Below are 25,000 nucleotides of genomic sequence, written 5' to 3'. Positions count from 1 at the left end.
ATCTCAGGGTGCAGCTGGATACAATTCAGTCTGAGCTTAACGCTCCGACGCAGTTTAAGGTGAGTGGTAATGAATCAGTATATCAGTGGGTAAGAAGCCTAAACCCCAAAGATCTCAAAAGATCTCCACAGTGTGACCAGGGGGTGGGGAGTAGTGTAAGCCAAGCCTGTACCACAGATGGTCCTGCATCTACATGCCTTCCATACGGTCATTATCCGTGAGAGAGGAGTTAATTAGCATTAGCATAAATAGCAGCATGCTAACATTCTGTTCACCACAGAACATAGATCAAGTCTGTCTGGCTAAAACCCCACTAATAACCATTAGTGGAGAAACCCGGTTCTGCTATGTAGGCTTAGATAAGTTAGCTAGCAAGCTAAACACCACAACACAGGGCGTGTTCCAGCTAACTGAGGCACAAATCCACCTGTTTAGAGCGCTCCGGGAATGACGGAGACGCCGTTCTCCCCCTGTTACTCAGTGGAACATCAGCATGATTCTGAAGATGCTGATTAAGTTGAAGATAAAATTGTGTGTGTGTGTGTCTGTGTATCATTGCAGGGTCGGCTGAATGAGCTGATGTCTCAGATCCGGATGCAGAATCACTATGGTGCGGTCCGGGCAGAGGAGAAATACATCGTAGACACAGACCTGCTCAGAGAGATCAGACAGGTAAACACTGCTGAGGCCCCTTTTTGTAGTGTATACACAAACTGTATGGACAAAAGTATTGGGACACCTGCTCATTCAGTATTAAAAAGAGATTCTCCTACTTTTGTTGGAGTAACTGTCTCTACTGTCCAGGGAAGAAGGCTGTCTACTAGATTTTGGAGGAGCATTGCTGTGAGAATTTGATTGTATTTAGTGTTTAGAGTATTAGTGAGGTCAGGATGTTTGATGATAATCACTACCCCACCTCACCTTATCATCCCCCACTCCTTAACTCCTCCCAAAAGTATTGAATGGAGCTCCACCACCATCATTCCAGAGAACACAGTTCTTCTTCCACTGCTCCACAGCTCCTCAATGCTGGGGGGCTTTATACCCCTATACTACTAGCCCACGCCTGGCATTAGGCAGCATGGTGCCAATAGGGTCATATTTACTTTCTGCTCCAGAGAGTCCTATTCTATTGGCAGTACTTCTTCTCTACAAGGACTAGACAAGCTGTGTGTGTGCGCATTTGCACATCAGTGCAGCTGAATTCTAATAAGAAGTGGTGTCCACCCAGTATGTGTCTCTTTATTTTATTATATTGTATTATTATTATTTTTTTTAACCTTGTACATTTCTCATCCACAGCATCTGAAGCAGCAGCAGGAGGGTTTGAGCCACCTGATCAGTGTGATCAAAGACGACATGGAGGACATCAAGATCATAGAGCAGGGCCTGCATGACAGTGTGCACATGAGGGCTGGGAAACTCAGCTGACCTGGGCCATCTCTCTTCCTCCGCTAAGCCCTTCACTCACACACATTTGGCTCCATGTCAGTCTAACTGCTTCACACGGAACACACACAGCACTTTCCTCCAACCGTCACTCAGCCAGCATCCTCCATCCTTACGCTAGAACACCTCTCTCCTAACCACCCCGTCACGATCGCACAAAATAAAAGTCTCCGTCTTCAAGAATCTGTGTTTTTGATGATTAAGTGGACGGTCCAGCTTGGGTGTAGGAACATTGAGCACCAGCATTCAAAAGTTTGGAATCTTAGTTGTAAACAATATGTAAACTAATTTGGTTGCAGATTAATATATCCAATTTTCATAATACGAGTCCTGTGCACCTTCAAAAGTTTTAAATTGCAAGTTGGATGCTAGAGCATTCATTTCTTAATTTCCATTAATGGGTATCTAGGATCTCGAGGATTCTACAGTGTGTAAGAAAGCTGTGTTGAGATCCAAGTTTCAGTAAATTAATATATTCATATTTTTTTAGTGTATGATCTTCATATTTTTTGTAGTGTATATACAAACTGTATTGACAAAAGTATTGGGACACCTGCTCATTTAGTATTAAAGAGAGTTTCTCCTGCATTTGTTGGAGTAACTGTCTCTACTGTCCAGGGAAGAAGGCTGTCTACTAGAATTTGGAGGAGCATTGCTGTGAGAATTTGATTGTATTTAGTGTTTAGAGTGTTGTTAGAGTGAGGTCAGGATGTTTAATGATTCCCAACTCCTTAACTCATCCCAAAAGTACTGGATGGAGCTCCACCACCACCATTATTACAGAGAACACAGTTCCTCCACTGCTCCACAGCTCCTCAATGCTGCTGGGGGGCTTTATACCCCTCTACTAGGCTATATTCATATTTTGTTAAAGTATCTAAAATCTTCATATTTCATAGTTCATATTTTGAAAGTGAAGTCCAGATCCCAGTGCAGACTGCTTAACAAAAAAATTAAATGCTATTAATACAGAATTTTGGCTTTTTTTTCACATCTGGTTCCTAGAATTCTCCAAAAATCCTCCCAAATCATCTAAAATCATCTTACTTCTGATGTTAATGTAAAGGAAACTACATATATCGCATGTGATTCCAAACTTTTGAGTGTTGATGCATATTCCAGGTTAGTGAGACATTACTGGCATGCAATCATCACCTAGCCGTGGCTGTTGCAGCTCTGAATACAGTGCTAATACAGGTAACAGGCTACAGCACTCTGTTCAGATAGTGATGGCTTTGGAGGCTGTGTGTGTCTCTCGTCGCTGGAGGGGTATTTTAATCCTAAATCCTTGTAAATAGGGCTTTTATTATGAATCTTATTTTTTGTAATGTGATTAAGGCTATGCAGTGTGTGCTGTATACCTTTTAAACTGGTTTAAATAAAGGTTTGTGACTGTTAAAATAAATATTCATCTTTTTTTATTAATATGAACTTTTTAAAATGAAGATTTTGTAATCTGCCAGTGCAGTTCGGCTTGTTTTAGTGCATTGCGCTCCACAGATCATTGGACACTGTTCTGGTGATCGTTCATTGGCATGAGGAACAGCAGATGTTAGCCTCAATCTGTAACTGCAGTACATGTCCAAAAGTATGTGGACACAGCGGTTCTTCTAAGATCTAAGAAGAGTGTTAATGAGAGTTTGTTCCTTTTTACTGCTGTAACGGCCTCTAACTCTTTTGGGAAAGCTTTACACTAGATATTTGAACATTATTGTGAAGAAGATTTGCATTTAGCCGCTCGAGAGCCAGAGCATCAGTGAGGTCAGGTGTTGATGTTGGATAATTTAGTTTTGCTACTCCAACTCATGCCAAGAGTATTGAGTATCATTCCAGATGACATCATTCACACTGCTCCACAGCTCAATGCTGGGTGGGGGGTTATACCCCTCTAGCCCACGCCTGGCAGTTGTTATATAATATCTGTATGTAAATACTAACTGAATGGGATCAAGTTTACTGGAGATCCGTACAGTACTCACCATTGGGTTTTAGATAGGAATGGGATGGTCCTTCAATAACTGTTTTAATTAGGGGCAGCTGTGGCTCACCGGTTAGAGCTCTGGGCTGCTGATGACATGGTTGTGGGTTCGATACCCGGGCTCGGCAAGCTGCCACTGTTGGGCTTTTGAGCAAGGCCCGTCACCCTCTGCTCCTTCTGCCCACCGCTCTGGGGGTGTGTGCGCGCTCACTTCCCCTAGTTCACTAGTGTGTGTGTGTGTTCAGTACCACAGATGGGTCAAATCCAGAGGACACATTTCACTGTAGATAGTGTAGTAATAGATACCTGCACCTTTAATTACCGGCTTGTATTTTTTGGTCCATAACTCACCCAACTGTCCGTAATTGCGCTGCACAGAATTCTTTCAAAAGTCAGTGTAAATTGATCATGCCATTATTGAATTATTGGGAGATTAGTCAAATTAGTCAAATCTTCCAATCAATCAATCAATCAATCAATCATGGCAGGACTGCTACTAATATTACATTGTGTTTCTTAATGAAATCAGTTTTCTATAAAACCTTCTACTAATACAAGTTATTTATTTCTCTAATCCAGGTGGATTCTGTCCACATTAAGATACAAAAAAAATTATATATATATATAAATAAAATATACGTTTAGTGTGTGTGTGTGTGTGTGTGTATATATATATATATATATATATATATATATATATATATATATATATATAAAATGTGTGTGTGATTAGTCAAATTAGTCAAAACTTCCATGCTGACACCATTTATTCATCTTCATATTCATTAAGTGTTCGTGATTGTAGAAAAGCCCTCCAGCCTCCAGCTGAAACCCTGTAAAACTGCAAATCTATGATTTACAACCTGCAACCAAGTCACCCCCCCTCCCCCAACCTCGCTCTAATGGTGTGCACAAAGGTCAAAACACTCAAAAATGTCAGAATTACAAATCTAATTAAAGTCCGTTAGCATTGTGTAAGTTTAACTGGGCCGGCTGGTGTCCATTTTTCTATAATGCTTCAAAAAAGCAACGCTAAGCAGATCTGACGTCACGAACTGAGCCTCTCTGCTTCCACCTCATTACATAAAATAATGAGCCACTAATTACAAATGAGGTTCCAGCAGTACTTCAGCTGGTCTGTGAGTGGGTTCTCTGGTTCTGGTGCCTGAGGGACCGCAGTACTGCAAAGTTTACTGGCTTTCCTGCTTTCAAGCTCCATTTTCCAGGATCATGAAAGGCCCTAGGCTTCTGGACCTGAGCTGCTTTGACATTGACCAAAACATCAGGCAGGTCTTGTGGGGTGTTCCCGGTATGCCGTGGTCAGCAGCTGCCAAAAGTGCTCCAAGGAAGGACATCTGGTGAACCGGCGCCATGGGTGATGGACATCTGAGGCTCACTGATGCTCATGGAGGTCCTGTGGATCTGCTGCTGATGTAAGTTTTAACGCCACACAGCACAGGACACCTTCCAAGGTGTTGGGGAGTCTGTACCTACACCATGTTTTGCAGGTGGCTTTAATGTTGGTTGATGGACAGTCAGGGTGTTACTCTTTCCTGATGTGATTCGCTTATTGGTGGGATTCAGGTGTAATTTTCCCACCAATCTAATTACAAACCCTGTGATAATCCTGTAAATCCACTGCTGTACTGTGGTCCGCCAGGTCTCCAGCCGAGAACCCTTGCTCTATGAGGGGCTTTTGGGCTGTGGCAGGTCAGGGGACACCTCTCCACTCAAGCTGTTCAGTATCTGGGCATGTGAACAGTCCACCAGCCTGAAGGCCTCCATGAACTCGTTGATATCGATGCTGCCGTCCTTGTTGAAGTCGATGCTCACAGCCAGGTCAGAGATGGCCTTGTCGCTGATCTCCATCTTCAGATGGGAGCTCAGTAGCTTCCAAGTCTGCCGGAACTCTTCGAAAGAGATGAGTCCTTGGAGGAGGAATGAGTGGACAGATTAGTTGTGTGGTAATTTTGGAGCGTTTCTATTGGTCCATTCATCATGGAGTTCTGATACAGTATAAAGAACAACTGTCCGGTTTATGTTGTCTGACTCTCTCGAGGCCCCATTATAAAACCTTTTTTTTATTTTTATTGAAGCATCTGGAGGTGATCAACATTCCGTCCACATTTAGTTTAAAATATATATATATATAATTTTTTAAATGTATTTTTGTATGTATATATATATATATATATATATATATATATATATATATATATATATATACACACACACACACAAATAAATATATATTTAAATTTATATATATATATATAATTTTTTTAATGTATTTTTGTATATATATATATATATATATATATATATATATATATACACAAAAATAAATATATATTTAAATTTATATATATATCTATAATTTTTTTTTTTTTGCCACTGTTGCCTTTGGCTTGTTGTTCGGGGGTCAAAACCTGTCAATGTTGATAAACTGATGAGGCTGTGATCTTTTTTTTATCATTATTATTATTTTTTTGGCTGTAATAAAAATATTACATATAACTATTAAATTGTTCTTATGTTAACTGTATTAATTGCTAGTTTTAAGCCAGAATGTCCCTAAAAAACATAATTACTGAATAAATAAATACTTTCTGGTTAATTTATAATTTCTGGTTCTATGTGAAATCAAAAATTTGACTTAATTGCCTAAATGTCTTAAATTAATTGCTTTTGCTAAAGAAAATAATTAAATAATTACATTATTTAAAATTAATTAAAAAATAATAATAAAATATGTCATTTGAAATGAGAGTTTAGGGGCTAGTGTGGAGCTACACAATATAATACATGCGAAATTTGAACACCCCATTAAAACCTTAGTCTTTGATGTATTGAAGCATCTGGAGGTCATGTGATCAACACGGAGAGATGGAGGTAATCTAAAAGGCCTTTAATTATGTATTAAATTAATTAATAGAAATGTCATTTTCCCCCTCCTAGTCTGTAGATGTACACCAGTGCGGGTCGGACGGATTAGTGGAAAGGTCAGCCGAGTCCGAGCTGATCTCCTTACCCGAGTGATCCGTGTCGATAATTCTGAAGATGGTCTCCAGGTTGGAGTGGTGTCTGTACATGGTCTCCAGGAGCCCCGTATGAGCCAGCTGGTGGTAGAACAACAACAGAGTTCAGCCCCAGAGTCAAACTCACAGGCACAGAGTCCAACCAGATGGACCGGTCAGCGCCGGCCCTGCAGTACACTATTGATTCTCATCGGACTCAGTTCAGTATAATTAATCAGTTAAGATGAGCAGAGTCAGTCAGAGCGAAGGTTTGGTGTGATATGCTGGGTTCTAGATAAGCTCCCCCAGTCAGAGCTGTGGTTCTACAGTGGAGGTGAAGGGAAGCAGATGCTGAAGCTCTAATAATAAAAGCTCCTCACAGAAAGTTCTTCACCTAATGGTGATGAAGACGCTGCCTGATGCCTGAGACACGGTTCTACCAGAGTTCTGAGAAGAGTTCGGCTCTAGAACCTGCTTTTAGAACCAGATCATTAAAACGGTGGAGGGATACATGCTGCAGGGTGTAGTGCAGCTACAGAAAGTAGTCCCTAAAGAGAACTGGATTAGTTGATCAGTTCATCATCATCATCATCATCATTCCATATAAAACTCAGAAGACTCGTGTTGTAGCTACACGGGTGGGATTGGATAGGAAATAAATTATGGGCTGTATCAGTGTTGTAGTCATGGCGACCAATGCTTGCCTCCATTCACCTCCACTGTAAAGAGATCAGAGTGGGTCAATTTCTCTACAGATTCACACCGGACCCCCAAATTCCCCTTTAAATTCCTCTAGGGGCGCTGTAGGGCCACTGTATAATACACACACACACACACACGCACACACGCACACACACCTCCTTGTTGGGGTCCATGAGGGCGAGCTCTCTGAACCAGTCGTTGTAGTTGATCATGCCGTCCTGTGTGCTGCATCCCACCAGCTGGGCCCGCAGGACTCTCCAGGGCAGGCCCAGCTGCAGCACTGTCTCTGTGGTGCCGGCCCAGTGCTTCATGGAGATCACTCCTGAGACACGCAGGAGGTCAGGGGTGAGTCCGACTCCTCATCTGCTAAACCTGCCGACCACCTCTTTCAGACTCCCTCACTGGCCACTTTATTAGAAACCCCTCCCTTGTAGCTCCACCTTGGACTAGACGCTTAAAAACCCAACACCACCACCACCACCTCCACCACCACCACCGTGCTCCAGATATAGTCGTACCGGTACCGTGCACACACTACCATGATGACATTGACATTGTAGAGGGAGCAGACTGACTACAGTCTGTAGATGGGAAGAGCTAGTCATCTGTAATAGTACATACATTAATGGACAAAAGTATTGGGACGCCTCCTCTTTCATCTTTGTTTTTGATATCAAGGGAATTACAAGAGCTGATCCTGCTTTTGTTGGAGTGACTGTCTCTAAAGTCCAGAGAAAAAGACTTTCTACTAGATTTTGGAGGAGCATTGCTGTGAGGATTTGATTGCAGTCAGCGAAAAGAGTGTTAAGGAGGTCAGGATGTTGGGTGATGACCCCACCTCATCATCCTCCTCAACTCCCCAACTCTGGATGGAGCTCCACCATCCATCATTCCAGAGAACACAATTCTTCTTCCACTGCTCCACAGCTCAATGCTGGGGGGCTTTATTTATACCCCCCTATAGTCCACACCTGGCATTAGGCAGCATGGTGCCAATAGGGTCATGACGGTTATCTGCTCCAAAGAGTCCTATTCTATTGGCAGTACTTCTATACAGGGACTAGACAAGCTGAGTGTGTGCAATTACACCTCTTGGAGTCTCAGCAATGGGGTGTCCACAAACTTTTTTTTTTTTTACACTCCAATTATTAGTTATGATCCACTAAGTAGGACTCCACCTATCTACACCCCTCAGCTCTATATCTCTAGTGGCTAGCGAGTGGAAGCACTAGGCACCATAGACCTGCATGTCCTGTGTAGGTGTTACAGCCACTAGATGGCAGTCTAAACAGCAGCCAACCAAGTTTCCTTGTAATGGCTGGTCATGCAGTGATGGACTGGAGTCTAGTTTCCCATCAAAAGTCTGAGATCTTTATCCTGATGATTCTGAGGTCTGTTAACGATGGCTATTGTCTGAATTTTAATGCAAAAATGAGTAGAATAATAATTTCAGTTTAATATTCATAAGCATAGCTGGTGAAAGATGAAAGGTGATCCCGGGTGACCTCCACAGTACTGTACTGTATTTTGCTGTTGTAATCCTTTTTATATAATTTGGATATTGTGTGTGTGTGTGTGTGTGTGTGTGTGTGTGTGTGTGTATGTGGAATACCTGTGCGCTCTGGGTCAAACTCCTCGTAGGCACTGATGAGGTCAGACTTGTGTGCAAACAGCTGTTCTCTCAGGGCTCGCAGAGCAGAGCGCTCCGTCCGACCAACACTGCACACACACAGGCAAGAGCACAGTGACTACAGTGCTGCCGGAGAGTGTGTGAACCCTTAACCATATGAGTATGTCCTCCTGAATGTGATCTGGTTTCACAAACTTTCTGGATTCCTAATTTGTAAAATCTGGTTTTAAACATTTCATTTAAGAAAAACTCAGAACAACAATTTTTTTATTTATTTAATAAATTTCATCCGATTTTCCCCCATTTTCTCCCCAATTTGGACACCGGGCAACGAACGCCACATACCCGGCTCCAAGCACCAGCCTGCAGACGCCAGTGACGGCCGGCACCGCAGTGAAGCCCACCCTGGAGAGAGCATGGTACGGCCTTAAGGGCGGTGCTTGCGCGGTCAAGCCTGGAGGGAAGTGCCACATACCTGGCTCCAACGCACCAGCCTGCAGAAGCCAGTGAGGGCCGGCACCGCAGCGAAGTGATGTGGGGGGAGAGAGCGGCATCTACCCACCCTGGAGAGAGCAAGGTATCGATTGTGCTCTCTCTGTCCTCGGCTGCCGATGGCCTGCAGTATGAACTGGATTCGAACCAGCGACCCTCTGATGATCATAGTGACAGCGGCTTAGTTTGATTTTGTCTCGAATGAAACGCCTGTTTTCCCCGACTTCAGTGGGACCATTTTGCTCGACAAAGTAATGAACAAACTCTGTTTCTTTGTGTCCTTTGTTTATTTGGGTTCTCTGTGTCTAGTTTTATGGATTGGATGAAGATCTGATCACATTTCAGGTCACATTTATGCAGAAATACCAGACATTAAAAAGCAGCTCTGTAACTGCAGCCTGTTCTACTTCCCCTATTCATTCTTATGCTCTGTAACATGCATATGTTATATTATCAGATATAAATTGGTGTTAGTGTGTGTGTGTGTGTGTGTGTGTGTGTGTGTGTATGTGACAATATTCACCTCTGCCTCAGTGTGAGCTCTCTGGTGGATCTGCTGGCCTGGTACTGGACGACGTGTGGGTTGAGGTCCGGCCCCAGTCTGATGTAAGCTCCTCTGTTACTGCCCACCTCGTAGTAGTTAGACGCAGAGAAGATGGTCAGCACCTAGAGAGAGACCAGAGAAAGAGAGAGACCAGAGAGAGAGAGAGAGACCAGAGAAAGCCAGAGAGAAAAAGAGAGACCAGAGAGAGACGAAAGAGAGACCAGAGAGAAAAAGAGAGACCAGAGAGAAAGAGAGACCAAAGAGACCAGAGAGAGAGACCAGAGAGAGAGAGACCAGAGAGAAAAAGAGAGACCAGAGAGAGACCAGAGAGAGACGAAAGAGAGACCAGAGAGACCAGAGAGAGACCAGAGAGAGACCAGAGAGAAAGAGAGACGAAAGAGAGACCAGAGAGAGACCAGAGAGAAAGAGAGAGACCAGAGAGAAAGAGAGACCAGAGAGAAAGAGAGACGAAAGAGAGACCAGAGAGAGACCAGAGAGAAAGAGAGAGACCAGAGAGAGACCAGAGAGAAAGAGAGAGACCAGAGAGAGACCAGAGAGAAAGAGAGACCAGAGAGAAAGAGAGACGAAAGAGAGACCAGAGAGAGACCAGAGAGAAAGAGAGAGACCAGAGAGAAAGAGAGAGACCAGAGAGAGACCAGAGAGAAAGAGAGACCAGAGAGAGACCAGAGAGAAAGAGAGAGACCAGAGAGAAAGAGAGACCAGAGAGAAAGAGAGATCAGAGAGAGACCAGAGGGAAAGAGAGACGAAAGAGAGACCAGAGAGAAAAAGAGAGACCAGAGAGACCAGAGAGAAAGAGAGATGAAAGAGAGACCAGAGAGACCAGAGAGACCAGAGAGAAAGAGAGACCAGAGAGAAAGAGAGATGAAAGAGAGACCAGAGAGAAAGAGAGACCAGAGAGAGACCAGAGAGAAAGAGAGACCAGAGAGAAAGAGAGACCAGAGAGAGACCAGAGAGAAAGAGAGACCAGAGAGAAAGAGAGAGACCAGAGAGAAAGAGAGACCAGAGAGAAAGAGAGACCAGAGAGAGACCAGAGGGAAAGAGAGACGAAAGAGAGACCAGAGAGAGACGAAAGAGAGACCAGAGAGAAAAAGAGAGACCAGAGAGAAAGAGAGACCAAAGAGACCAGAGAGAGAGAGACCAGAGAGAGAGAGACCAGAGAGAAAAAGAGAGACCAGAGAGAGACCAGAGAGAGACGAAAGAGAGACCAGAGAGAAAGAGAGAAAGAGAGACGAAAGAGAGACCAGAGAGAAAGAGAGACCAGAGAGAAAGAGAGAGACCAGAGAGAGACCAGAGAGAAAGAGAGACGAAAGAGAGACCAGAGAGAAAGAGAGACCAGAGAGAGACCAGAGAGAAAGAGAGAGACCAGAGAGAAAGAGAGACGAAAGAGAGACCAGAGAGAAAGAGAGACCAGAGAGAGACCAGAGAGAAAGAGAGAGACCAGAGAGAAAGAGAGACCAGAGAGAGACCAGAGAGAAAGAGAGACCAGAGAGAAAGAGAGACCAGAGAGAGACCAGAGAGAAAGAGAGAGACCAGAGAGAAAGAGAGACCAGAGAGAGACCAGAGGGAAAGAGAGACGAAAGAGAGACCAGAGAGAAAAAGAGAGACCAGAGAGACCAGAGAGAAAGAGAGATGAAAGAGAGACCAGAGAGAAAGAGAGACCAGAGAGAGACCAGAGAGAAAGAGAGACCAGAGAGAAAGAGAGAGACCAGAGAGAAAGAGAGACCAGAGAGAGACCAGAGGGAAAGAGAGACCAGAGAGAGACCAGAGGGAAAGAGAGACGAAAGAGAGACCAGAGAGAGACGAAAGAGAGACCAGAGAGAAAAAGAGAGACCAGAGAGAAAGAGAGACCAAAGAGACCAGAGAGAGAGAGACCAGAGAGAGAGAGACCAGAGAGAAAAAGAGAGACCAGAGAGAGACCAGAGAGAGACGAAAGAGAGACCAGAGAGAAAGAGAGAAAGAGAGACGAAAGAGAGACCAGAGAGAAAGAGAGACCAGAGAGAAAGAGAGAGACCAGAGAGAGACCAGAGAGAAAGAGAGACCAGAGAGAGACCAGAGAGAAAGAGAGACCAGAGAGAAAGAGAGACGAAAGAGAGACCAGAGAGAAAGAGAGACCAGAGAGAGACCAGAGAGAAAGAGAGAGACCAGAGAGAAAGAGAGACGAAAGAGAGACCAGAGAGAAAGAGAGACCAGAGAGAGACCAGAGAGAAAGAGAGAGACCAGAGAGAAAGAGAGACCAGAGAGAGACCAGAGAGAAAGAGAGACCAGAGAGAAAGAGAGACCAGAGAGAGACCAGAGAGAAAGAGAGAGACCAGAGAGAAAGAGAGACCAGAGAGAAAGAGAGACCAGAGAGAGACCAGAGGGAAAGAGAGACGAAAGAGAGACCAGAGAGAAAAAGAGAGACCAGAGAGACCAGAGAGACCAGAGAGAAAGAGAGATGAAAGAGAGACCAGAGAGAAAGAGAGACCAGAGAGACCAGAGAGAAAGAGAGACCAGAGAGAAAGAGAGATGAAAGAGAGACCAGAGAGAAAGAGAGACGAAAGAGAGACCAGAGAGACCAGAGAGAAAGAGAGATGAAAGAGAGACCAGAGAGAAAGAGAGACGAAAGAGAGACCAGAGAGAAAGAGAGACCAGAGAGACCAGAGAGAAAGAGAGATGAAAGAGAGACCAGAGAGAAAGAGAGACCAGAGAGAAAGAGAGATGAAAGAGAGACCAGAGAGAGACCAGAGAGAAAGAGAGATGAAAGAGAGACCAGAGAGAAAAAGAGAGACCAGAGAGAAAGAGAGATGAAAGAGAGACCAGAGAGAAAGAGAGACGAAAGAGAGACCAGAGAGAGACCAGAGAGAAAGAGAGACCAGAGAGAGACCAGAGAGAGAGACAGAGAGAAAGAGAGACCAGAGAGAGACAGAGAGACCAGAGAGAGAGACAGAGAGAAAGAGAGACCAGAGAGAGAGACCAGAGAGAAAGAGAGACCAGAGAGAGACCAGAGAGAGAGACAGAGAGAAAGAGAGACCAGAGAGAGACAGAGAGACCAGAGAGAGAGACAGAGAGAAAGAGAGACCAGAGAGAGAGACCAGAGAGAAAGAGAGACCAGAGAGAGAAAGAGAGACATAGTAACTCAATACTTTCCTGTACCAGTTTAATATTGGCCATTTTATTAGAAACATCTACCACGGAGGTGCAGTTTGCAGGTTTACAGTTCATCAGTGGAGAGGGACTACTGGTGGTCCATTCTCAGCACAGCCGTATCAGGGTTGCATTGCTGGGTTTGTACACACAGTGCATTATACACTGGCCACTTTATCAGAAACCTCTATTTTGTAGCTTTGCTTTGATGGTGTACATTTAGAGACTGTGGCTCGTTTGTTGATCCACTGTTTGTGTCAGACCTCTTGTCTGGATATTTTTGGGTGGTGGGCCCACTCTCGACCGGTCAGAAATGGGTGCAGCGTAACACCTTAGACCCTGCATGTAAGCGCACACTTCGTCACCTTCATGACTTCATTACTGTCATAACTGACATCAGCTTCATAGGCCCCATAACAGAACCCTGTGGAACGCCACAAGATAAACTACATCAAACAGTCACATAGGATTCAAGGGGCTGAAGTAGCCACAGTTCACTGAGTTGTGTCCGGATACTTTTGGACATACAGTCTGGATACTTTTGCAAGACTGACCCTGCGGTTGTGGGAGAACTCGTAGCCGTCTTGTTTACACTCATGGGATCGGATGAGTAGCCGCAGGTTGTGGCGGTTGAGGACCTCCTGCGTGACGTCCGGCCCCCAGTAACAGCCCCCTCCTCGCACTTCATTCGGGATGCAGCCGTCCTGCGCCATCGGGTCACTCCACAGCATGTCCACTATCTGCAACACAAGGGACAAGAAGGAAGGGTGTGAGGGTATATTTTTGGTGTTTTATAGACATGCCGGATTAAGCTGGACTGCGTGTTAACTAGATTATTCAACGTATTTTTAGTTACATTTATTAATTTGTATTCATAATTAAGAGACGTTCTGTCTGTTGGTTTATATTTTTGTTTATTTAAAGGAAGAATGCTTAAAACAACCCAAGTTATCTTCCGTAGATCTGATTTTTTTAGGGCTGTGTGGACAGGTCAAGTCCGATCTTTTTTTTTTTTATCTGATTTGATTCACTTTGACTCTGTTTACATCTGGTCACTTCAGACTCATTTAATCCAGATCCAAATCCCATCACTTAAACCAGTTCAGGAGGAGGTCTGAGACACATCTGAGCCACATTATAGCAGTGTGAACACCGCCGCCTCTCCAAGACTCTCCACAACCAAACTCACCTCCCAGTATAACCACAAACACCAACTAGTACAACTAAAACACCAACCAGTACAACCTAAACTCCTCCCAACACAGCCAAAACACCAACCAGTACAACCTAAACTCCTCCCAACACAGCCAAAACACCAACCAGTACAACCTAAACTCCTCCCAACACAGCCAAAACACCAACCAGTACAACCTAAACTCCTCCCAACACAGCCAAAACACCAACCAGTACAACCTGAACTCCTCCCAACACAGCCAAAACACCAACCAGTACAACCTAAACTCCTCCCAACACAGCCAAAACACCTCCCAGTCCAACCAAAACTCCTCCCAACACAGCCAAAACACCAACCAGTACAACCTAAACTCCTCCCAACACAGCCAAAACACCTCCCAGTACAACCTAAACTCCTCCCAACACAGCCAAAACACCTCCCAGTACAACCTAAACTCCTCCCAACACAGCCAAAACACCTCCCAGTACAACCTAAACTCCTCCCAACACAGCCAAAACACCAACCAGTACAACCTAAACTCCTCCCAACACAGCCAAAACACCTCCCAGTACAACCTAAACTCCTCCCAACACAGCCAAAACACCTCCCAGTACAACCTAAACTCCTCCCAACACAGCCAAAACACCTCCCAGTACAACCTAAACTCCTCCCAACACAGCCAAAACACCTCCCAGTACAACCTAAACTCCTCCCAACACAGCCAAAACACCTCCCAGTACAACCTAAACTCCTCCCAACACAGCCAAAACACCAACCAGTACAACCTAAACTCCTCCTAACACAGCCAAAACTCCTCCCAGCACAACTAAAACTGAGTGAGATGCTCTCGGTTTTCTCGGTACCTGTTTCCATTCCTCGGCGTCCGTCTCCAGCACCTCCCCAGAATCCGGGTCAGAGTCAGAGGAATTCAGGTCATGGATTCTCTCACAGGACGCGCTGAGCCCCGCCCACCTCCTCCTCTCCCGGAGCTCCTCCTCCACGTTGGGCCCGGTGCGGGTGCAGTAGGCCTGGAGGGAGCGCCGCTGGAGCTCGTGGCGGGCGGCCGCAGGGTTGCTGTGGGTCAGAGAGCGGACCCTCCTCCGGCCAATGGCGCTGTAGCGGTCCCACTCTCTATCTGAGTACCGACCACCAGGATCCCTCGGATTTAGCGCCTGCCGTCGCTTTGGGGGCCTGAGGGCGGAGACGTACTGCAAGAGGGCAAAGGTCAATGTAAGAGGTTTGCATTAGGGGTGTAAACTGGGTAACTGGGTAAAACCGTACTTTGATATTCTTCTGTAGATGTACGCTATATGTCCAAATGTTTGTGGACACCCCTTCTAATGAATGCATTCAGCTACTTTAAGCAGCATCCATTGCTGACACAGATGTGCAAATGCACACACACAGCTTGTCTAGTTCCTGTAGAGAAGAAGTACTGCCAATAGATTAGGACTCTCTGGAGCAGATAAACATCATGGTGGAGCTCCCTCTAATACTTTTGGGATGTGTTGGGGAGTTGGGGATGATGAGGTGGGGTGGTGATCATCCGATCTCCTGACCTCCCGAAGGTTCTTATCGCAGAATGCAATCAAATCATCTCTGCAGTCTAGTAGAAAGCCTTCTTCTCTGGACAGTAGAGTAGAGTAGAGTGATTTCAGAAGAAACAGTAAATGAGCAGGTGTCCCAATACTTTTGTCAATATGGTTTATCTTAAGGATGGTTATTATTAGAGATTACTGAACACCTCCACATGGGTTAAGGAGAGTGTGAGATGACTTAGGCCTGCAGTTAGCAGTGTTAGCTACAGTAGCCTCCTTAGCTTCAGTGCTAAAGCAAACCTCAGGCACTACACACGACTCTGCTGATTGGCTGGTAAATTCATTTAGTCTTAGTCCTGCTGTGTGTAACCCTGCGATGGACTGGTGCTTTGGCCGGGGGGCATGGGTAAGCTCCAGGTTCACCGTGACCCTGACCAGTAAGAAGTGGGTAAGACAGTAGTTGGGTAGATGGGTGGATACATGCTAGTAGTTGAAAAGATGAGGCTGAGAACATGAAAGAACTCACTCTGTTTCTTTCCAGTTTGGCGACGAGTTTGAGGTCAGTGGTGTCGGAGATTCCTCCGTGCAGAATCAGCACTTTCTGGTCGATCACCGTTGCCAAGGGCAACCAGCTAAAGATCTTCTGGAGCAGCTTTAATATCTTCTTCCCGTGAAGCTGCAACATCATCCAGTAGTCAGAAAAAACAGGATATCAGGACTGGGGATGAATGTACTTCCCAACCTCCACCCTCTTTGATTAACTCCAAACCACTCCTGGACTCTTAATCACTGACAGACTCTCCGATGTTAGAGAGTCCGACCATCAGGCCCCCCACCCACCACCACCCATACCAGACCAGCGGCTCACCCTCCTACCACTGCTACCTGTTTAATGACCATGTTAAACCTAAATGGACTCTTAACTACCTGCACTATTACCACTATTACCACTATTATCTGCTGTATCTGGTTTGAGCATTTTTATTAATAATTTATAAATAGTTCTGATCAGAGGAGGACGGGTCGGGTCCCCCTTGTGAGTCTTGGGTCCTCCCAAGGTTTCTTCCTCCAGCTCTGAGGGAGGTTCTCCTTGCCACTGTCGCCGTTGGGGCTCACTGGGGGTCTTTGATCCTTAACGAATGTTAGAGTCTGGGTTGTCAAAACTGATATGATATGAAGTGGCATTAGGGACTTCCTAATCAGCTCAGGGTCAAGACTAAAGCTGGGGAGAAAGCACTCCAGTGGCCCTCAAGGCCTTGGAAACCCTTACTTTGCTCCATAGCACACTGCTGAGCCAAGATCAGCCAAGCAGGCCTTAAAATAGTGCTGAAATAATATTAAATATTTCTGAATTTGCCTATTTTTGCCTCTCCAGTCACAGCCCCAGTACATTAGGAGTGTAGAAATTAATTATACTGTATTTCGGTGGTCCTGAAGACCTTTTAATCTAACGAACATTCACCGGAATATCAACTAAATGCGTCTGAACTCTAAATTTAATGTAAAAGATTCTATTATATTTAAGTTTAAACCTAAAACCCCAAACCTAACCTAACCATATCTTTGCCAGGGTGACCTAGAGGGGTATAAAGCCCCCCAGCATTGAGGAGCTGTGGAGCAGTGGAAGAACTGTGCTCTCTGGAATGATGGTGATGGTGGAGCTCCATATTTGGAATGAGTTGGGGATGATGAGGTGGGGTGGTGATCATCACTCAGCATCCTGACCTCACTGACACTCTTGTCACTGCATGCAATCAAATCCTCACAGCTATGCTCTTTAAAAAAAAAAAATCTAGTAGACAGCCTTCTTCTCTGGCCAGTAGAGACAGTTACTCCAACAAAAGCAGGAGTTTTAACTCTATTAATACCCTTGATTTCAGAAGAAACAATAAATGAGCAGGTGTCCCAATACTTTTGTCCGTTTGGTGTACATACTCAAATATTCAAATCAATGGTGCCCTCGTTTATCTCTAGCCACAGCCCCAGTGCTGTACATGAACACAGCCTTATGTTACATCACAGGCATAACTCCAGCGTGAGTTACCGCTGCTAGCCTAGCTGCGAGCAGTCAGCCAATTGTAATCAACGCTAAGTGGATGTGATAAATTTAGACAGGCTAATCTGCTATCTGTGGTTTTAGCAACTGCTGCTAATGCTCCCGTGAAATCTACACCCAAATATGACTCTCGGTCTGGGGCTGGCTCTGTAGTGGGTCACTGGGATGGTTATTTAAGGCAGGCTGAGCCTCTCCTGGACAGGGAAAGGCCGCCTAATCCTCTAATCCCGCAGGTGAGAGAGAGAGTGAGAGAGCGAGTGACCCAAAAACCGGGCCACTGCAGGCCACGGGCGGCTCAGGGGTGTGCGTAGGGAAAGCCGTCACAGTTGATAAGATGTGGGTGTTGCCCCTCAGCTGGAAGCTTGAGAATGCTGTGATTCATACATTACAGGCATGTGTGGAAGAGTGTGTGTGTGTGTGTGTGTGTGTGTGTCTGTGTGTGTGTCTGTGTGTGACACACACACACAGGACACTCACCCTGTACTTCCCAAGAACTTCCTTGGTGAAGCCATACCTGAAATCAGAGAGAGTCTGAGAAATGGTTGCTAGGTATTTGCTAAATGATGCATATTGTGGTTGCTGGGGTATTGCTCTGTGGTTTCTATGGGATCCCTAGATAGATGTTGCTAAGATTGTTTCTATGTGGTGTTACTGGTTGCCAGAGTGTTACTGTATGCAGTTGCTATGGTATTCTGGATGGCTGGAAAGGTGTTGCAAGACAGCTGTTAGGTGGCTCCTAAGTTACAAGGTGGTTGCTGTGCTGTTTTAGATGGTTGCTAGGTTGTGCCTGTGGTATTCCAGATAGTTGCCAGGGTTAGAGTGTTGCTAGGCAGGTGATTGCTTGGTTGCTGCTAAGATATTACAAGGTGGTTGCTGTGTTGTTTTAGATGGTTGCTAGGTTGTGCCTGTGGTATTCCAGATAGTTGCCAGGGTTAGAGTGTTGCTAGGCAGGTGATTGCTTGATTGCTGCTAAGATATCACAAGGTGGTTAATATGCTGTTTTAGATGGTTGCTAAGGAGCTGCTAGGTTGTTCCTGTTGTATTCCAGATGGTTGCCAGCGTTAGAGTGTTGCTAGGCAGGTGATTACTCGGTTGCTGCTAAGATATCACAAGGTGGTTTATTTGCTGTTTTAGATGGTTGCTAAGGTGCAGCTAGGCAGGTGATTGCTGAGAGATCACAAGGTGATTGCTATACTGTTTAAGCTGGTTGTGTATTTTGCGATTGCTAGGGTGTTGTTCTGCGGGTTCAGTGGTATTCCAGATGTTTGCTGGACAGTTTGGTGGTTCTAGCTGAATGATGTGAACCTGTTCCTGCATCCGGTTGCAGTACCCAGGTCTTAGTGAACCTGCCATGACCGCTGAGTACCTGAGATTCACAATGTGGTCTTCATGGTTCCCCCGGTTGAGGTGAACATCGTTGGGATACACCAGCTGGAAGGCAAACAGTATCAGCAGAATCTCGATGGAGTCTTTCCCTCGGTCCACAAAGTCTCCGTTGAAGACGTATGGCGTCTCCACCGAGGGCAGGCCGTTCTGGTGTGGGAAGACATGTTCAGATGTGGCCAGAACTTAGCAACTATGGCAACACATGAGATATTATCATAACATTAAAAAATACTAACTTTATAAAACACCAGTAGGAGATCTTCAAGCTGACCATGCAGGTCTCCTTTAAAGAACAGAAAAGAAGCGTGCATGTTAGAATCCACCACAAATACCTCAGGATGATCTGGTCCAGTGGCTCCTGTCTGTCAGGGGGTGGATCTGCATATTAGGCAGCGAGTGAACGGTCAGTTCTTGAAGGTGATGAAGCAGGAGAAATGGACAAGCGCAATAATCTGAGACACTCTGACCAGAACCAGACTGATAGAACGTCTCCAGAACATCAGGCAGGCCTTGTGGGATGTTCCTCCCGGTATACAGTGGAGTGTTGCTAGGCAGGTGATTGCTCGGTTGCTGGCAAGATATCATAAGGTGGTTGCTATGCTGTTTTAGATGGTTGCTAGGGAGCTGATAGGCTGTGCCTGTGGTATTCCAGATGGTTGCCAGGGTTAGAGTGTTGCTAGGCAGGTGATTGCTTGGTTGCTGGCAAGATATCACAAGGTGGTTGCTATGCTGTTTTAGATGGTTGCTAGGGAGCTGATAGGTTGTGCCTGTGGTATTCCAGATGGTTGCCAGGGTTAGAGTGTTGCTAGGCAGGTGATTGCTTGGTTGCTGGCAAGATATCACAAGGTGGTTGCTATGCTGTTTTAGATGGTTGCTAGGGAGCTGATAGGTTGTGCCTGTGGTATTCCAGATGGTTGCCAGGGTTAGAGTGTTGCTGCTAAAATATCACAAGGTGGTTGCTACGCTGTTTTAGATGGTTGCTAGGGAGCTGATAGGCTGTGCCTGTGGTATTCCAGGTGGTTGCCAGGGTTAGAGTGTTGCTATGCAGGTAATTGCTCGGTTGCTGCTGAGATATTACAAGGTAGTTGTTATGCTGTTTTAGATGGTTGCTAGGGAGCTGATAGGCTGTGTCTGTGGGATTCCAAGTGGTTGCCAGGGTTAGAGTGTTGCTAGGCAGATGATTGCTCGGTTGCTGCTAAGATATCACAAGGTGGTTGCTATGCTGTTTTAGATGGTTGCTAGGGAGCTGATAGGCTGTGCCTGTGGTATTCCAGATGGTTGCCAGGGTTAGAGTGTTGCTACGCAGGTGATTGCTCGGCTGCTGCTAAGATATCACAAGGTGGTTGCTATGCTGTTTTAGATGGTTGCTAGGGACAAAATGGACAAATTAATGGTGTGTAAGAATCTGAGACACTTTGACCAGAACCAGACTGATAGAACGTCTCCAGAACATCAGGCAGGTCTTGTGGGGTGTTCCTCCCAGTATGCAGTGGTCAGCACCTACCAAAGGTGCTCCAAGGAGCAAAAGGGCACCCAAGGCTCATTGATGCCAATGGAGGCCCCGCCCACCTCACAGCTTAGGGGATTTTAAACCGATGTTGAGATGTGAGCGACCACAAGAGAATCGGCATCCACCCTATTTACGATTCATGACCGGGGTGACCCCAACTGCTCTGAGGGAAGATCTGAAGACTGAAGACTCTGGAGATCTGGAGACTTTTTAAAGGCCTTAAAATCAGCCCGATTGTCCTGTAGTGTGGGCCGGGCATTACAGGACTAAAGGATCTGCTGCTAACATCTTGGTGCCAGATACCACACAGGACACCTTCAGAGGTCTTGTGGAGTCTATGCACCAACAGGTTAGAGCTGTTTTGGGGGCATGAGAGGGGCCTACTCAATACCAGTAGGTTTTAATGTTATGGCTGATTGGTGTATCATCTCTGGGCAAGGGTCAAACGCAGAAATCCAAACACCATCCTAGACCTTTTCCCGAATGTGTAAGGCCAGGCAGGAGTCTAAATAGCCAGAGCTTAATGAGCTGTCCCAGAGCCGGGGTTGCCTCCTAATTAGTGTCAGGTGTCTGGCAGAGCTTAGAAGGGATTGGCAGCGATCTGGCATCTCCGAAAGTAAACACAAAAGCACATGGCCTAGCCACGAGCAAAGCTCTTTCTGCAGACGCTATATGTCCAAATGTTTGTGGACACTCCTTCTAATGAGCGCATTCAGCTACTTTAAGTTGCACCCATTGCTGCTGACACAGATGTGCAAATGCACACACACAGCTTGTCTAGTCCCTGTAGAGAAGAAATACTGCCAATAGAATAGGACTCTCTGGAGCAGATCAACATCAATAACCTAATGCCAGGCGTGGGCTAGAGGGGTATAAAGCCCCCCAGTATTAAGCTGTGGAGCAGTGGAAGAGCTGTGTTCTCTGGGATGATGGATGGTGGAGCTCCATCCAGTAACTACTTTTGGATGAGATGAGTTGGGGGAGTTGCGGATGATAAGGTGGGCTAATGGTGATCATCATCATCCAACATCCTGACCTCACTAAAACTTGTCGCTGAATGCAATCCATCAAATCCTCACAGCAATGCTCCTCCTCCAAAATCTAGTAGAAAGTTCTCCTACTCTGGACAGTGGAGACAGTTCCTCCAACAAAAGCAGGATCAGCTTTTTTAATGCTCTTGATTTCAGAAGAAACTAGGAATGAGCAGGCGTCCCAATACTTTTGTCTACATAGTGTATGGTCATTAAGTTCTGCATGTTCTGCATCCTCCCTCTTCTTACCACAGATGGTGATCTCCTTGCTGTGGCAGGTGGACACCTCATTGATGTTGGGCAAAACCCGCAGCAGTCTCCAGGTTTCCCCAAGGAGCTGAAGGACGTATCGTGCATGGAGCTGCTACTGGGAACAACACACAGATAGAGACCCAGCAGGACATTGACGAGAGCTTCCAGAGGGGTGTACTTCTGACACTAATATTAGAATAAACACTAATAATAACACTCCTACAGAAAGTGGTGGAGGTTCTCCATCACTATGTTCATCATTAGAACATCTCCAAAGTTCTCCTCATGGAGTCTAGTATTATTTAGAGTTCTCCTCAGATCAACACCTGGTTTGGTAAATCCGGGCTTTTTTAAGGAAAGGTAAAAGGTGAGGTAAGGTAAAAAACCAAAACATTATATTTAATATTAATATTAATATTTAAATGTCAGTTAAATGGGTTTGATGTTTATCCTAGGCCTTCCCAGGACCCCTGATATTACACATCTTGCTCATACAGGAATATCTAACCCAGTAGTAGGGTACATGAATTGACCTACTTGTTTGTGTTTGAAGGCCTCCACCAACTCCGTGATGTTGGTAACAGTCAGGGGGAAAGTGAGGTGAGGCCCGGTGTACATGTCTGGCACCTCAATGCTCTTGTAGCAGAAGTATGGCTCCCATTCCACATCCTGGAACACCTCATTCTCTCGGAATATATGGGAGATCAAGTTCCCTGAGAAGGAAGGTGGTGTGAGAGAAGTAGGAAGTATGAGTTTACAGGACAGTGTGTGTGTGTCCAGAAGTAGTGTTCACACATAGCTCACATACTGTCCATAGGAAAGTACTGATCAATAGATCTGGACACTCTGGAGAAGACTCTGGACTCTGGAGATGGTGGGCTAGAGGGGTATAAAGCCCCCCAACATTGGGCTGTGGAGCAGTGGAACTGCATTCAGAACATATCACCCAACATCAGTACCTGACCTAACTAATGCTCTTTCTATGGCTGAATACAATCAAATCTGTCTCACAACTAATGTACATCTATTGTAAAGCCTTCCCAGAAAAGTAGAGGCTTCCAAGGGAGACACAGTCCCTCCTAGTACTCTTGATTTCAGAAGAAACACTGGATGTCTACAAACTTTTGGACAATATACAGTGTATCAATGGATACTTTCAGGTGTATGTTGTATAAGTAAGCTTGATTACAGCTGTATGTAACTGCAGACATGACCAATGATATGCCTCTCTCGGTGTGAGTGTGTGTGTGTGTGTGTGTGTGTGTGTTTCACTATTCTTTAAAAAAATAATACTCTGTTTAACTAAATAAGAGTAACTCAAATATGATCATACTTTTTAGGAGTGATTTAAAATATGAAACTCTTACTTTCACTGCTTGCTGGAGTGAAGTGATCCATGAGAAACCCAAAGAAATTATACAGCTGAGGAGAAAAAAAAGAGCTGCAAGGTTACACACAAGATTCATTACAGTGATGAGACCACACTCAAAATCTCCTCTGTTCGGTGGTCCTGTATCTCAATCTAACTCAATTAAAGAGCTGAAACTGTACTATAGTGAAAGTATGGTACTGTATCCCAATCTAACTCAATTAAAGAGCTGAAACTGTACTATAGTGAAAGTATGGTACTGTATCCTAATCTAACTCAATTAAAGAGCTGAAACTGTACTATAGTGAAAGTATGGTACCGTATCTCAATCTAACTCAATTAAAGAGCTGAAACTGTACTATAGTGAAAGTATGGTACTGTATCTCAATCTAACTCAATTAAAGAGCTGAAACTGTACTATAGTGAAAGTATGGTACCGTATCTCAATCTAACTCAATTAAAGAGCTGAAACTGTACTATAGTGAAAGTATGGTACTGTATCCCAATCTAACTCAATTAAAGAGCTGAAACTGTACTATAGTGAAAGTATGGTACTGTATCCTAATCTAACTCAATTAAAGAGCTGAAACTGTACTATAGTGAAAGTATGGTACCGTATCTCAATCTAACTCAATTAAAGAGCTGAAACTGTACTATAGTGAAAGTATGGTACTGTATCTCAATCTAACTCAATTAAAGAGCTGAAACTGTACTATAGTGAAAGTATGGTACCGTACCCCAATCTAACTCAATTAAAGAGCTGAAACTGTACTATAGTGAAAGTATGGTACCGTATCTCAATCTAACTCAATTAAAGAGCTGAAACTGTACTATAGTGAAAGTATGGTACCGTACCCCAATCTAACTCAATTAAAGAGCTGAAACTGTACTATAGTGAAAGTATGGTACCGTATCTCAATCTAACTCAATTAAAGAGCTGAAACTGTACTATAGTGAAAGTATGGTACCGTACCCCAATCTAACTCAATTAAAGAGCTGAAACTGTACTATAGTGAAAGTATGGTACCGTACCCCAATCTAACTCAATTAAAGAGCTGAAACTGTACTATAGTGAAAGTATGGTACTGTATCCTAATCTAACTCAATTAAAGAGCTGAAACTGTACTATAGTGAAAGTATGGTACCGTATCTCAATCTAACTCAATTAAAGAGCTGAAACTGTACTATAGTGAAAGTATGGTACTGTATCCCAATCTAACTCAATTAAAGAGCTGAAACTGTACTATAGTGAAAGTATGGTACCGTATCTCAATCTAACTCAATTAAAGAGCTGAAACTGTACTATAGTGAAAGTATGGTACTGTATCCCAATCTAACTCAATTAAAGAGCTGAAACTGTACTATAGTGAAAGTATGGTACCGTATCTCAATCTAACTCAATTAAAGAGCTGAAACTGTACTATAGTGAAAGTATGGTACTGTATTCCAATCTAACTCAATTAAAGAGCTGAAACTGTACTATAGTGAAAGTATGGTACCGTATCCCAATCTAACTCAATTAAAGAGCTGAAACTGTACTATAGTGAAAGTATGGTACTGTATCCCAATCTAACTCAATTAAAGAGCTGAAACTGTACTATAGTGAAAGTATGGTACTGTATCCTAATCTAACTCAATTAAAGAGCTGAAACTGTACTATAGTGAAAGTATGGTACCGTACCCCAATCTAACTCAATTAAAGAGCTGAAACTGTACTATAGTGAAAGT

At 44.5% G+C, this 25,000-nt stretch overlaps 2 protein-coding genes across 7 annotated transcripts in view; one reads left to right on the top strand and one right to left on the bottom strand.

Moving 5' to 3' along the window:
• nup54 (nucleoporin 54) overlaps positions 1 to 2,854 on the top strand; it is a 14,884-nt gene extending 12,030 nt beyond the window's left edge. For all 6 annotated transcript variants that reach the window (XM_072661862.1, XM_072661858.1, XM_072661861.1 and 3 more), the window contains 3 exons: positions 1 to 59; positions 562 to 672; positions 1,303 to 2,854. The exon at positions 1 to 59 is cut by the window's left edge and continues 61 nt beyond it. In XM_072661862.1, the coding sequence (XP_072517963.1) occupies positions 1 to 59; positions 562 to 672; positions 1,303 to 1,431 (299 nt within the window). In that variant the 3' untranslated portion in view covers positions 1,432 to 2,854. The remainder of the gene's footprint in view (positions 60 to 561; positions 673 to 1,302) is intronic.
• Positions 2,855 to 5,110: 2,256 nt separating this feature from the next.
• The window catches only part of LOC140539383 (serine/threonine-protein phosphatase with EF-hands 2-like), a 24,262-nt gene continuing 4,372 nt past the window's right edge, over positions 5,111 to 25,000 (bottom strand). The window contains exons 5-18 of the mRNA XM_072662088.1: positions 23,271 to 23,325; positions 22,441 to 22,616; positions 21,901 to 22,015; positions 19,347 to 19,393; positions 19,091 to 19,257; positions 18,202 to 18,238; positions 16,195 to 16,344; positions 14,994 to 15,338; positions 13,511 to 13,696; positions 9,792 to 9,934; positions 8,759 to 8,865; positions 7,302 to 7,468; positions 6,459 to 6,546; positions 5,111 to 5,355 (exon numbers count right to left, since the gene is read on the bottom strand). Of these exons, the coding sequence (XP_072518189.1) occupies positions 5,111 to 5,355; positions 6,459 to 6,546; positions 7,302 to 7,468; positions 8,759 to 8,865; positions 9,792 to 9,934; positions 13,511 to 13,696; positions 14,994 to 15,338; positions 16,195 to 16,344; positions 18,202 to 18,238; positions 19,091 to 19,257; positions 19,347 to 19,393; positions 21,901 to 22,015; positions 22,441 to 22,616; positions 23,271 to 23,325 (2,028 nt within the window). The remainder of the gene's footprint in view (positions 5,356 to 6,458; positions 6,547 to 7,301; positions 7,469 to 8,758; positions 8,866 to 9,791; positions 9,935 to 13,510; positions 13,697 to 14,993; positions 15,339 to 16,194; positions 16,345 to 18,201; positions 18,239 to 19,090; positions 19,258 to 19,346; positions 19,394 to 21,900; positions 22,016 to 22,440; positions 22,617 to 23,270; positions 23,326 to 25,000) is intronic.

The sequence above is a fragment of the Salminus brasiliensis genome, chromosome 18, assembly GCF_030463535.1.
Source record: "Salminus brasiliensis chromosome 18, fSalBra1.hap2, whole genome shotgun sequence".
Lineage (NCBI taxonomy): Eukaryota > Metazoa > Chordata > Actinopteri > Characiformes > Bryconidae > Salminus > Salminus brasiliensis.
Note: the sequence above shows the minus strand (reverse complement) of the source record. Positions and strands in the feature narration are given on the sequence as shown.